This window comes from Sorex araneus, chromosome 2, assembly GCF_027595985.1.
Source record: "Sorex araneus isolate mSorAra2 chromosome 2, mSorAra2.pri, whole genome shotgun sequence".
NCBI lineage: Eukaryota > Metazoa > Chordata > Mammalia > Eulipotyphla > Soricidae > Sorex > Sorex araneus.
In genome coordinates this window covers 59,369,003-59,384,710 of record NC_073303.1, presented here as the reverse complement: position 1 = coordinate 59,384,710, position 15,708 = coordinate 59,369,003, and the positions used below count along the sequence as shown (strand labels likewise).

The 15,708-nt window shown below is 39.5% G+C and overlaps 1 protein-coding gene across 1 annotated transcript in view; it reads right to left on the bottom strand.

Moving 5' to 3' along the window:
* Window positions 1-15,708, bottom strand: part of RUNX1T1 (RUNX1 partner transcriptional co-repressor 1) — a 171,725-nt gene that overhangs the window by 17,885 nt on the left and 138,132 nt on the right. The window contains 1 exon segment of the mRNA XM_055124995.1: window positions 3,399-3,467. Coding sequence (XP_054980970.1) covers window positions 3,399-3,467 — 69 coding nt within the window.

Sequence of the window (15,708 nt, the reverse complement as noted above, 5' to 3'; positions counted from 1 at the left end):
AGCATTGGGCCATGGTTATAGCACCCTCTTTCTTCTGCAGGAGGCACAAAGATGACTTTATTGCCCAATCAACTGGGACCATGGCAAGTACTGCCCTTCTAGCTATCCAGCCGGGGTTTGGTGTAGTTTGAATATTCAAGGTGAATTAAAATTCTATCTAACTGGTAATACAGGACAATAATTTTTGCTTACTATCAAAGCTGTAGCTTGACTAATTGTATATGCAAATCAGGCAATTTATATTTAAATTATGCATGCCTATTCTAATCCCACAGGCATATACAGATCAGCAAAGAGAATTGGTAGGACATTTGCAAGGTGCTTGAATATTTATTACCAACTGCAAACATTCACTGATCATTTGAAAAAGGAAATATACTGAAGATAACAAGTCAGTTGCAATTTAAGAGCCATCTTTATGTTAAATTCCCCCCACACATATAATTTTATCAAGAATTTGTATCCCTTTAGAGTATGTTTTGTCATTTTTGTTATTGCTATTGAAAATACATTTTTTTAAAGGAGAAACTTAGTATGCCAGAATCATAAAGATTTTTAAATGTAGATTGTAAATGGGCAACATGGAAAACCTGAAAGAAATTCTGAGAAATAATGGGGCTATACTATTACTGATGTTCTGATTTTGGCAACTGTACAGTGGTTTTATAAGTATATCTTTATCCTTATGAAAAACATTCTAAAATGTTTATTTAGGTTAACAGAAAATCTGCAACTTTCTCTCAAATGACTGGGAACAATGTGATCAAGAACAGAGCAAAATGAGAGAGGAAAAAAGGGAAAGGAAAATATTAAAGCAAAAACCAGAAAATGAGGAAAACTGGCTCGCTGCTCAAAGACATATTTTTACAGTACTTTCTGCAATTTTTCTGTAAGTTTTCAACAAAATAGATTTTTTGTAATTATAACTTTCTAAGAAAAGGAGGCTTAGGTTATTCAATAATAAACTTAGTTCTGTCCCCTTGATATTTTTTAAAAGCTTTATTTATACTTTCCTAACCATCAAGGTAATACCTTTACTGCAAAACACATTGCAGGTTTTTTCTTAAAAAAAAAAAAAAATGGCCCACAGCAAATTGTAGGGGAACAGGTGGAACGGATGACTTTTTACGTTTTAACAAGCTGAAAGCAGATGTCACATTCTGCCCTTGGTGTTTTCCTTTTTTAAAAAATCATATCTTGACATTACAAACACTAGAAATGCGTTTTAAAGAAACCGATAAAGGCAAATATTATAGGAAATTATTTGAGGTTTCCAGATGAAACTGTCAACTGTACCTGGGAGATAAAATACTCCTTAAGATGTAGCATCTATCCAGAGGACAGACAAACCGAAAAATCAATCCAAAAAGATTCCCACCTTTGTAAAGCATGCAGAAACCTGTACCTGTGGACAAAGCAGAAACCTGTACCGCTCTGGATACTCCTGAAGTACCCACAACCTGTTCCTACCAAGAGCTGGTTTCAGAAGCCCACAAAACAGTCAAGAAAAATGAAAACGGTGGACTGAATAGATTCCAACACGTCAGGTGAAAAAAAGGAACTGATTATGTGGAAAAGAGCAGTTCGGAATCCGCTTCCAATTGCTCACCACTTACACACGCTCCTTTGTGCTCAGCTATTCAACTTGACTTTCCAACAGAGGTTGTACATTCAGGAAAACCTGCTCGCCTCTAATAGCCGTCACACAAAGGCTCAAGCAGATAATGGTGCAGAGGAATTTGGATGACACGAGACTTGACTGTCAATTTTTCGTTAAGAACTATCAAGGATTTAACTTAAATATACATAAACATGGGAAAGGCAGAGAAAGACTCCCCCTCCACATCAAAAGTCATCTTTATGTTGCCCGAAATGGTAATTCTTTGTACTTCTTATTGGAGTACGTTGAACGATATAGTTTAAAAAAAGAGGGAAGGAAAAATGGTCAGAAGGAAGTTGAAACCATTCTTATTTGGGTAGGAAGCAATCAGCTGAAGCGTATCTCCCTTGGAGAAAATGTCTTAGAAGTGATGCTAAAAATCTGGTATAAAACTAGGCAGCTGAACAACATATATATATTACCCACTACTTTTGAACCGAATAGGTCTATGATTTGTTTCTTAGCTATGCAGGAGAGCTTTCCGGTCCCTAATCTATGCTGCTGAAGCTAAGAGGACTAGCAGACTTTCACATTCCTTACCAAGCTCATACACTAAGTACTTTTTAGGAAATCTCTGGGCACTTGGACAAAAGCCAAGTGGCCAGAGAGAGCAAGGTGCATTGTACCACAGATGCAACTGAATGAAACCAAACACCAAAGAGAAATCTTTTGTGGGAAAAAGAAAACTACCCCTTGAGGCTCGCTCCCAGATTAGGGCCCCCATCCAGATACTGAATCTAACCAACTGCAGAAAGAGGATTACCAGGTCTCTTCACTCAATTATTTTAACAATGGCACTCAGCTACTAAAAGCAATGGTATGCATGTCATATCTTTAATGCTTGATATAGATTTATGCCTTCTCTTTACGGCTGATTTTTTATGTGATTTTTGACTCCATTGTTACAATGTTGGGGCTCCAAGATTGATTTTCTTTAAGGACAGTAAGTCAGTGAGTTGTCAGAAACTTTAAAATACAAGTTGTTAAGCAACATCCCATAATGAAAATCAGCAACATATGTGGAAACCTTAAGGTAAAAGTTTAGCAACTTTGCCATAAAAAACTAGATTGACTCTGATATTGAAGCTCAGTGATATATTATGGTAATAGTAGTTGTAGTAGTTAGTAGTACTGATTAGAAAGTTCTGCATTGTATGCCTAAGTACAGATGTTAGTATTACTTTATATCATGTTGTGTCAAAAAATTTTACAGCAAAAATATTTTGTTCTGGTCATTCACTTTTAATTAGTAGGGAAAGATCAACTTTAAAACATGGTTGTAACTATATTAATTCCTGAATGTGAAAAGTCAAATCCTGACTTTTTTTAAACTCAAAGAAAAATGTTTATGTATGAAATTTGATTTATAAATCACCGATGTTTTTTTCCAATGAAGAAAACTACAAATGAACCGAGACACTGTCAGTCACGTTTCAGCCTAAAACCACGGTAACCCAGACTAGCTGGGGGTTACAATAGAAAAATGACCAGATTTTAATTCCAGTGGCACTAGCAGATGCTACAAGAATAAAACAATTGCATGTTCAAATTTGGGACTGGTCTAAGAATGTTCATCAGGATCTAAAAATGGGGGGGAGGGGGGCAGGGCGGTTGTTTTGTTTTGTTTTATTTTAGTTGTTAGCAGTAAAGGTTCTTTCTTGTCATTATTCACATCACTGCGTTAACAACTGCACACAGCTGCCAGAACACGAAACTTGTGTTTTTAAACAATTCTTACCAGCTTTCTTCCAGATCTCCTCTGGCACATATCCAGAAGCAGGCCTGTGAAGGAATTCCCGATGTGCGTCTAGGAAAAGGATAAGAAGCGGGTGGGGAGAGGGAAAACAGTGAGTGTGGTTATGTCATTACTCAGAATGGAAGTAAGTTATGCCCATTCTCTTGGCTTCTCGACAACAACATATTTTAAAAGGCTTAGCATTTCACCGAGAGAAAATAAAACAAAAATAGCAAGGCCAGTCATCAGAGCTCAAGGAAAACAAGTCATCCATCTAAAAGCCTCGGACGCTCCCAGCCAAAGCAACTTGAATGATTTTGTTACCCAGGAAGATGTTGGGGGGAACTCTGTTTGCAGTCCACGTTCACACTGCAGTTTCTAGTGGTATATTTGATTTGGTTCAGAGAAATAAATTTGGTAGATTCCCTTTCAAGAGTCTAGTTGGTTGTTTTTTTGATTTTTGGTTTTTCAAAGCATAAATATCAGCTAATGTAATTTTCACACAACTCTGACTCTACCACCTTTTAGTAGTGAGATTTATTGCAACCAGTTTGCACACTTAATTGCTTCTTTAAAATCAGAGTATTAAAAATTCTTTACACACAAATTACATAATATGAATTTGACATGGATGGAAGAAAAATTAAAATTAGTTTAGATATCCAGTTGACCAAAAGAATTATTACATGCTTTATTAAGAATAAAACTGAGGTCTGAGACCAGAGAAATAATAGAGTGGATAAAAGGTTGCCTTGCATGCAGCCAACCTGGGTTCGATCCCTGGCATCCCATATGGTGCCCTGAGAATTGGTGGGTGTGACTCCAAGAAAATAACAACAACAACAAAATATCAGGTGCAATTTAAATGAAATTTTATGATTATTATGCCCATCAAATTTTAAAAATTTGAGAAAATAAAGTTGATGCATGACTGCTATCCTTCAAAAATACATGTTCCTTATGTTCCTGGAAATGACATGGAACCTTTTATTTTTAATAGATGCTTATAAAACTAAGTTAAAGTTCACTAAAGCTAATGTGTTATATGTACCCTATACTAAATTTGCAATGAAAACCTATGTATTTTAGAAGCTCAGGAAAATTTAATAATTTAACTTTTATAAATATGCCAATAATTTGATCATGATAGTTTACTGAAATTGAATTTACATGCATGTGAATTGTTAATCAGCATGCTGATTTTTAAAAAATAGCACTTTACTTTATGGTAAGCGAAGTTTAAAACAATTTCCAGTCCAGTTTCTGGTATTTTATGAAGCTACAGAACATAAAACCAGAAAATCACAATCAACTAAATATGTTATATCACTGTATCACTGTATTACTGTCATCCCATTGCTCATCAATTTGTTCGAGCAGGTATCAGTAACGTCTCCATTGTGAGACTTGTTGTTACTGTTTTTTGCATATCGAGTACACCACGGGTAGCTTACCAGGCTCTGCCGTGCGAGCGAGATACTCTCGGTAGCTTTGCTGGACTCTCCGAGAGGGGTGGAGGAATCGAACCCTGGTTGGCTGTGTGCAAGGCTAATGCCCTACCTGCTGCACTATTGCTCCAGTCCGTTATTTGTATATGAATTCTTTAAATATATTTGAATATTTTGTATTTTCATGGATACAGAGGTTATTTGGCCAGAATAGATTTCGCCACCTACTCTGAATTAGCAAAAGCTTATCGTGGCATTTGGTGAAAGGTACAGAACTCTGTCCTGCCTTTGTAATGTCTAAATCTGAAAGTATTACAATTTGTAAAATGTCTTTGTTAAGTTTATACTATAGCTTCATGATGCTTTAATGACCAATCAGATTGGAAATACTCCTGCAGTCTCAGCTGTGCATGCATTTCTAGAAAGTAAAAGATGAAAACCAAAACAGTTTTTACTTAAATAACTTTAATTTGTACAACACTGACACAGCACTGTTTGCTGCAGTGATGAGTTCAAGGCAATATCTGGGCGAAGTCAAATTTACCACCAGAGCCTTCGCTCCGCCCGTAGCTCAAACCTTATAGATCAAAAACTGGCAGAATGTGGAAACCTAGAGTTCATCTCCCATGGTTGGGAAAGTGGATCTCCAGAGTGAGCCACTAGTGGCAGTGGGCTAGAGTCACACCCAGCCACCAAAGCCCTGAGGTCAGGCAGACGAGGCTCTGGATGAAAAGAGGAGCTTGCGGCAGCGAGAAGACACAAGACAGTGGGTGGGTGCTCAAACAAGCTAGAGTTCAATCTTGGCACCAGGAATGATCCCAGAGAACAGACACAGGAGTAAACCCTGAGCAAGGCCAGATGTGCCCCACCCCCCACAGGAAAAAAAAATGAAAAACAGCAAAGAAGCCAGGCCACCCAGAACAGCCAGGGACTCCGAGACGGTGAGACCTCGGCCCCAGCATCCTGGAAAGATTGAAGCAAACCACCCACAGATGGACCTTTTTCACATAACACAAAGTCCTGAAAAACAAAAGATATCTTCAAGCTGAAAGCTCTAGTTTCTTCTCCCGGAAAGTAAAGCTAACATTGAAGGAAAGTTTAATCCAGCCGTGGAAATCAATCTCCAAGACGCCAAAATGGGGAGTGTAACAGACAATGAATTACAAATAAGAAAATCAATGAAATACATCCGATGCACACTGCCACAAAGCAAAGCAGTTAATGAAATGTAAAAAACATCAAGAGAAGGACTACTACCCTGAAAGGATAAGAAAGAAAAGAAAAGAAAAGAAAAGGAAAGAAAAGGAAAGAAAAGAAAAGAAAAAGGAAAGGAAAGGAAAAAAAGAAAAGAAAAGAAAAAAGAAAGGGAAAGAAAGAAAGAGGGATGAAGGAAGGAAGGAAGGAAGGAAGGAAGGAAGGAAGGAAGGAAGGAAGGAAGGAAGGAAGGAAGGAAGGAAGGAAGGAAGGATAAAAAAAGAGAGAGCGAAAGAAAGAAATCCCCAGGACTGGCGCTCGGCAGAGTGGGTAAGGTGGCTTGCCTTGCTTACCCAGGTTGATCCCAGCACCCCACAGGTACCTGAGCAGGCCAGGAGTGATTTCTGAGCACAAATCCATGAGTAACCCAGGAGCACCACAGGGTGTGGCTCCAAAACCAATAAGCAACAAAATCCCAGAGGGCTGAGCAATAGTACAGTGGGTAAAGTGATGGCCTTGCATGAAGCTGACCCGGCTCAATCCTGGACACCACATAGTCCTCCAAACTCTGCCCAGGGTGACTCCTGAGCCCACCGCCAGATTAAACCTAGAGCACTCTATCTGGGCAGGAACCAAAACTGAAACAAAGAAAAAATTAGAAAATACCAGAAGCATATGAAAAACAAAGTGAAAGAAATATAAAACTCCGTGGAAAGAAAAACTAACAAAACAACAGGGGCAAAATAACTGAAATTAAACATTCTGAGGGCAGAAGAGACAGCAGAGCTGGTGAGGTGCTTGACTTGCATGTAGCCAACTTGGTTTTGATCCCAGAACCATGTATGATCCCCTGTGTACCGCCAGGAGTGATCCCTGAGCACAGAGCCAGGAGTATGCCTTAGAACAACTGCGTGTGCCCCCTCAAAAAAAAAAAAACCAAATAATAATAATAAGATAACATTCTGGCAACTATCCAAATGGGAAAAGAGAGAGAAAAAAGATATATAGAAAAATGAAGGCACTCTTCAAGGAATATCAGACACAAGTGGAAGAGGTAGGATTAGGGTTTGGGGCCCAGAAAGCTGAGAAAGGGAAAAGGGAAGGGAGCACTTTGTCGAAGATGCAAAAGCTGAGAACTCATCGGCTCTAGGATGAGAGTTAACCACATCAGGCAAGGAAGAGGAGAGAAGGGCCAACGCTGTCAATGCAAAAAGACACATACTGAAGCGTCACTGATCAAGTTCCAAAGACAAGAGGCAAAGCTTCCACATGGCAGGAGCCCAGGCCCCAGGCCCCCATCAGCCTCTCAGCAGACTTCAGACCAGAAACCCCACAGGGGAGAAAGACACGCCCCCCTCCCAACACCGCCCTGTCCCAACAAGACTGAGAGTAGATCCTGAGCACCACTGGGTGTGGCCCAAAAGAGGGAGGGAGAAAAGGAGGGAAGAAGGCAGAGAGGGAGGAAGCAGCAGGAGGAAGGATGGTAAGGAGGGAAGAAAGGATAGAATTATGAGAAGGGAGGGAGGAAAAATGGGAAGAGGCGAGGGATCAAAGATAAAGAAAAGCATTAGGGCTGGAGAGAAAGTACAGGCATGTGGCCAACCCATGTTCGATCCCTGGTACCCCAGATAGTCCCTTGGCCCACCAGGAATGAACCCTGAGCACACAGTCTGGAACGGTCCCTGAGCACTGCCAAGCACCCAAACAAAAATCAAAATACTAAAGGCTGTGAGGGATGAAAGTAAAATAATACACAAAGGCAACCCTATCAGCCTATCATCAATCTTCCTAGCAGAAACCCCAGAGGCGACAGTGGAATGATACTCAAAATCCTAAAAGATAAAACCTTCCACCCGAGAATATTCTACTTGGAAAATTTATCATACAAAAATTTATCATCAAATGTAGGAATAATGGGTTTCCCAGATAAGAAAAACTTCATGATTTTTTTCCTGAACCTCACTCCAAGAAATGCTAAAAGGAGTCACACAGGAAAAGAAAAAAACAAGAGAACATTCGAACTTGAGTATGGAAAGAAACAGTTAACGCAGAATTAGAAATACAAGCCAGAATAAAATGAAACAGCAGAACATCAAAGGGGAAGTAGAACAGACAGGATCTGTTTAGTCTAAAGAGGATAAGGCAATACTAGTGGAAAAAATGGGGACTATGTTATATATGTAAAAGCTGGTAGAGTCCTCATGAATCCAAAAGTCTAGAGCAGAGATACATTGGGGAAAAAAATCAAGGGAAACCATTTACAGAAAAAGGCAGATAGAAACAAATGGGAGAGAGAAACGGGGCTAGGGTGGGGTTGGGGGGAGGGAGAGAACAGCAGTAAGCTCCACAGATCATTAATCACTCAGAACATGAATGGTCTGAACTCACCAAACACACAGCATGGTTTGATGGATAAAAAAGAAGAATCCATCAATAGTATATATATATATGGAGACTTTTACATCAGATAAGATGACAAACGTGGACTGAGTGAAAGGCTAAGCAATTCAATAACGCGGGGGAAAGGACAGGGTATGCTATTCTCATATCTGACCAAATAGACTTTCAACTAAAAAAAAAAAAATGAGACACAAATGTATATTATATAATGATCACAGGGTCAATCTATCAACCAGATAATAATCATCAATATTTATGCACCCAACACAGGGCTACCCAAATTATCAAAACAATTATTTAAAAACCTCAAGGGACGCACTGATAGCTGCATAGTAATTGGAGAGAATCTCAACACACCACTTACAGTGATGGACAGATCATCCAGAGAAAGAATTAACAAGGAAATACAATATTAAATGGAGTAATTGATGAGAAGGGCTTGATAGAAACAGAAATTCCCATCCCGAAAGAAACGAATACACATTGTTTTTAGGTTAACACGTAACATTCTTCTAGACAGTGCTCCTAGATTTGGGACAGCAAAGAAGTCAGTAAATTTGTGAAGGTTTAAATCAGAGCAAACATTATCTCTCCCCTTTAATCGCAATGGACTTAATCCAATCACAAAAGGAAAATTGGGAAAACTTCAAACATGGAAACAAAACAATATACATCTGAACAATTCTTGAGAAAATGAAGAGGTTAAGGCAATGATAAAAATGCTTTCTGGGTAGTCACAGAAGTAGTACAGCGAGTAGGCTGCTTGCCTTGGATGTGGCAGACCAGGGTTCTATCCCTGGCACCCCATGGAGTTCCCTGAGCACTGCCAGGAGTGATTCTTGAGCACAGGGCCAGGAATAAGTCCTGAGCACTGCTGGGTAGAACCCCAAACAAACAAAAGGTATCTGGGAACAGAGACACTAGAGAGGGTTAGGCAATTGCCTCATCTGTGGCAAACCCATTCAATCTCCAACATCTTCTTTGGACCCTCAAAGGCTGCAAGGACTGATCTCTGAGCACAGAACCAGTAATAAGCCCTGAGTGCAAAGCCTAGGATAAGCCCTGGGCAATTCGTGGGTGTGGCCCAAACTGAGCTTCATCCCCCAAAGAATTCAAATAATGTAATCTCACATTTAAAGGAACTAAAGAAAGAAGAGAAATAGAGTAAAAATAAAATTAAAACACACAAAAAAGACAATATAAAAGAACAAAACCAAGATGTTCATTTGAAGGGATAAACAAAATGATAAATCCTTAACTAGGCTCACTTAAAAGAGAGAGAGAGACAGAGACAGAGAGAGACAGACAGAGACAGAAACAGAGAGAGAGAGAAACCCTAAAGAGTCAGAAATGCAAAAATTTCCCTAAAGCAAAAATTACAAAAATCATTAAGAAACTCCCATGCATAGCTATATGCAAACAACTTGGACATGCTGCATGAAACAGACAAATTCTTTGAATCACACAAACTCCCAGAACTCAACCAGGAAGAAATAGCTAGCTGGAACAAACCCATTAAAGCAAAACAATTAAAACAGTCTTCAAAATTTCCCGACAAACAAAAGCCCAGGACCAGATATGATTTCACTACTGAATTAACAAACTTTCCAAGAAGACATAATACCCATCTTTCTCAAACTCTTCTGAAGAATTAAAGAGGAAGTGGTGGAGGGTGTTGTCCCTCACATATTTTACAGGGTCAACATCACCCTGATCCCAAAACCAGACAATGAAAGAAATCTACCAAACATCTCTGAAGGATATAGATGCAAATAGCCTCCAAAAAAAATCTTGGCAAATTGAAGACTATGAAGAATATGTCAAAAGAACCATACACCATGACCAAGATGATATTACTCCAAGGACCGTATGATGTTTCAATATATTAAAAATCTATTACTATAAAACGCAACATACAAAAAATAAATGCCACAAGATCCTATATGCTGAAAAAGCATTTTAAAAGATTCTACCACTTATGAAAACAAAATTCACTCCCCAGAAATAGGACCTCAACATAATAAATGCCATATACGACAAATCCACAGCTAGTATTAGTCAATGTTAAAAATATGAGAGGCTTTACTCTAAGGTCAGAAATCAAGTTATCCATTCACACCACCTTTATTAAACATAGTATTGAAATCTTAGTCACCAGACAAAAACAAGACATAAAAGGGATCTACATTGGAAAAGTGAAACAAACAACATTTGCAGGGTGACATAACATTATATGTAGACTACCACCCAAATAATTACAAAGTATAATTAAATACAGTAAACCAGTAGGATGCAAAATATACAAAACCTATTACATTTCTATAAGTAAACAATAAATTAGAGCTTATTACATTTCTATAAGTAAACAATAAATTAGAGCTAAGGGAACTTGATAGAACACCATTTTTATATCAAAAAAAATACTTAAGTATTTTGATACTTAAGTATTGATTATACCACCTAATAAAGGAGATGACAGACTGACACAAGGAACCCGCCCCCCCCCCAAAAAAAAGGAAAACCATATGATTAAGCAATACCATTCAAGGGCATATATACAAAGGATATAAGAACATTAATTTGAAAAGATCGTTGTTCCCCTATGTTTATAGCAACATGATCCAGAGTAGCCAAAATCAATCTAACTACCACCAAAGGAGAACTGGATACAGCCTCTGCAACACACATACTCACGGAATACAACTCAACAACATTAACGGGACTCCAAGTCAAAGGCTAAGCAAGAAGCAATCAGAAAGTGAAAACCCATTACCACAGGGTTGCACTCACTTGTGAATATAAATAAACTGACCAAAACAACCCTTTCACATTTAAGAATGCGAAAACTATGACAGTTATTAGAGGGAAAGAAGGAGGATGAGGGAGAGGAACCGTGAATCTGGCAGGTGACGGTGCAGGATGGCGAGGGGAACGGGGGGTCTCGGGCATCTCAGAGCTGAGAAGCTGCAGCCCCCCAAACTTCACAGTAGCAATGGTCGGTCAATAAAATTGGACCAGGGAAAGACACTTCCTACAGCTAGAGATACTCAAACCACAGAGCCAACCGCACTGAAAACATAACATCCAAACTGCAATCATCAAACCTTATAATGTGTCTGCTAAGGTGGCAGGCCGGGGGCCGGGAGAGAACTTGGGGACATTGGTGACGGAGGCTGACACTGGTGGGGGAACTTGTGCCGGAACATTCTATGTCTAAAACTCAACTACAAAACGCTTCGTACATCACAGTTCCTCAATAAAATGATTTTTTAAAAAATAATACCACCTCTCATGTCACTAAAAATATTTCTAGAAGAAATAAACTGCCATTAAGTTTTTATGGAATCCCTTGACATGGAGAAACAGGAGAAGTTCACCTGTGAAAACTTCTGAAGATGATCTTTGAGGAAGTGACTCTGGGGTGAGGATAATTCTTTAGATCGATCAATAAAGGTGAAGACAACAGAAAAAAAGTTTTTTTTTTCACTTATTGGACTAGGGATCAAAATAGTCTTATTTAAAAAAAAAAAAACCAACTATTTAAGGGCCAGAGCAATAGTACAGTGGGTACGGCATTTGCCTTGCATGCAGCTGACCTGGATTCAATCCCTGGCATCCCATAGGGTCTCCCCAGCACCGCCAGGAGTAATTCCTGAGCACAGAGCCAGGAGTAATCCCTGAGCATCACTGGGTGTGAGCCAAAAAGAAAAAAAAAAACAACACTATTTTAAAAAGCAGTATAAAACAAATGATTTTGTGTCCCCTAAAGGGAAATGCTTGTGTGTGTGTGTGTGTGTGTGTGGAACGGGGGAGATTGAGGATTGGAGAGAATGGGAAAGAGAAGGTCAAAGGTCACAGTGGTGGCGACCTTCTCTTAACCCAATTTTATGACCAAAATAACTGTATCATGACCAGGTTTTGTAAGCCATGCTGCTTAAATAAAGTTAGGAAACAAGAGAAAAACAAAGAAACAAAAAAAAAGTAAACTGCCAACTGTCATTACGGGACATCACTAAAGTGATATGAAGTTACCCGAAGTCTACATCACAGTTTCCATCACAAATGAGAGGTTCAAGTTACAGCCAAGTTCAGTCTGGGTTTTGCCACCTTGGCCTCCTGACCCTGGGCAAGCTAGTTCTTCCCCGTCTCAGCCACCTACCTCCTTCATGAAGTGGCAACAACCTGACTCACTACACTTGAGAAGTGCTACTAGCTCTAACTAGGTCCTCCTTGCGTCATGGCCGCCAGAGAACACTGAAACTGTCACTGTACATCAGCTAAAATGATCTTCCTTACAATTATAATTATTCTGGGGGCTGGAACAATAGCACAGTGGGTAGGGCCTTGCACGCAGCCGACCTGGGTTCGATTCCCAGCATCCCATATGGTCCCCTGAGCACTGCCAGGGGTGATTCCTTAGTGCAGAGCCAGGAGTAACCCTTGAGCATCTCCAGGTGTGACCCAAAAAGCAAAACAAAACAAAACAAAACAAAAAAACAATTATAATTATTCTGCAGGTAGTCGGGCAGGAATAAATACATCTTATTTCCTTGTAAGGTGGGAAAAGTGCCTGAACATTTTTTTCCCTCTTAATACTTACATTCATATAGTCCAGGGTTGAACAGATAAAGCACAAGGTTAAGGGGCTTGCCTGCAAATGGTCAACTCTGGTTCAACCCCTAGCGCTGCTGCTGATGATGATAAATGACATCATGCACTGCCAGGATTGACCAAAACGCTGGATGTGATCAGGTAACACCCCCACCTTCCACTCTGACCCTGGCCCCACCCCAATTCATACAGTCCAAAGATCTGGAAGAAAAAAGACCACTGATAAAGTTCAGGATAGGTGACATTCATTAGCACATTTTTATTCCCTGAGTCTATGTTATTGGAAGTAGATGGACAGATAGCAATTCACTGAATCTTTGAAGGAAAATTCTCAAATTTCTCAGTCACATTTTTATTTGCTTCTAAGCCACACTTGACAATGCTCAGTGAAACACACACACACACACACACAGCCAAAAACAATCAACAAAAACTTTTCTTAAACCCTCTGCTACTTTGTAAAAGATATTTTCATAGAAGGGGCAGAATCTGAAGGTGATTTTTCAAAATAAAGCATACATTTACATTTAAACAAAAGTTTTTTCGATGTACATTCCCTCTCCAACTCAAAGTCACTTTGTCCTGCGTAAACATCAAGTTTATAACAGAAAGAATAAAGTAATTAGCAATGGATGTGTTCCACAGAAACCCATTTTCATAAACTAATAAATATGACAGTAGCTACAGTAATCAAACAGCTAATAAATTTACTGTCTTCTGACTAACAGCAACAACAATGTTTATAGAGGCAAAATTAAGTTTTAAAAAATTTTTTAAAATCTGCAGCTGATCAATAAATACAAAAAACAATTTTATCCTCAGGCTTTCTTATTTTAGAACATTGGCCAATCTCAACAAACCCATTCTAAGGCTTGAAATCTAAAGAAGCTAATTTTAACCACTGAATTTTGATTACCCATAAAATATCAATTGCTACCAGTCGATAGTTTTTTTCTAAGATACAGTGGTAGGAACAAAATCATAAGAGCTTACAGATGATGGCTTAAAATGTGAACTGTACCTACATACACGTATATAATTTTGTGATAATAAAGAGTGAAAAACAAAATCCTTCTAAGTTTCACTTGCTTTGCAATGTCAATTGCTCGGGCTTAAGAGGAGAAAGACAACACATTTTCAGAGAAGGACAAGTCAAAGTTGGTGGACATGTAGTAAGAACTGTGAAAGCAGAAAGCAATCTATCAGGTACGAACGAGATGCAAGAGGTGCTACACTTACGACAGATGGAGACCATTGGGTACTAGACACAGCATGGGCCGCCATCAAGAAACATGAAGGGATGAGCTGACAGCCTTTGCAGAACCACTGTGACAGCACCTAGGAATGGCCTTCATCCTGTAGTGAGCAGAATGAGGCTGTGATCATGATAATATCTATTACAAAAGCCGTCACAAGAAAGCTGAAGTTCATGTCTAGAACTGCCACGTGATATGTGGGGATAATGAGTTCAGATATCTCAGTTGTTTATGTCAGAAGCTCGGACCCCGATCCAGACTCCAACACCTGCATTACCATTCCCATCCTTACCAATGCCATCCCACAGTCAAAGAAGCCGTCTTTTTAATTTTTGTGTGTGTGTGAGGCAAGATGGTTTTTAGTAAAACTTATTTAGAAGTATGTGAGGAGAAAGAGAAGGACCTGTTTGAGAGAGAGCCCAGGCTTCTCCGGGGTGGAACTAAGCAAGCGAGGAGAGACACGCAAGCGAGGTATGTATTGACGGGAGAATTCAAACCAAAAAGCAATTATTTCTGGCTTGAAGAAGACAGACATGGAAAGACTGCACTCATCTGTGGAATATAAAGTAACAGAATGGGAGACTAACACCCAAGAACAGTAGAGATAAGGACCAGGAGCATCACTCCACAGCTTAGAAGTGACCTCACATGCTGGGGGAAAAGGCAGCTCAGATAGAGAAGGGAACACCAAGTAAAGGGTGCTAGGAGGGCCTGTTTGGGATGGGAGATTAGGGCTGGAAGTAGACTGTAGATCGAACATGATGGCCACTCAATACCTCTACTGCAAACCACAACACCCAAAAGGAGAAAGAGAGCAAAAGGGAATGCCCTGCCACAGAGGCAGGGTGGTGGTGGTGGGGTTAACGGGGGTAGGGGAGGTGGGAGGGATGCTGGGACCATTGGTGGTGGAAAATGGGCTCTGGTGGAGGGATGGGTACTCGACCAATGTATGACTGAAATGTAAGCACGGAAGTTTGTAAGTCTGTAACTGTGCGTCACGATGATTAAAAAAAATTTTTAAAAATAAAGAAGAAGACAGGGTGGGAGAGAGAGCTTAACAAGTGGGGGCACAAGCTTTGCATTGGGAACCTGGACCCCAAAGCACTGCCACCAGCAACTCCTGAGCACTGTCAGGTTTGGCCAAAAACCAAAAAAGGGGCATATTTAATTAATCATTCCATCTTGTTACGACCCAATATAGTTAGATATAATCCACTTTTTTCTATAATAGTCACTTCACATTAGGTGCACAGTGAAGTCTTGAATTTCATGCTGTGATTTAAAGGAACCAAACAAGTATATGAATTTTAAAATTGCATATGCAGGTTATCAACCTTATAATAGTATAAAACTGAATACATGTCTTGGACTCGGAGCAAATTGTTTCCCGACCACTTTGCATTA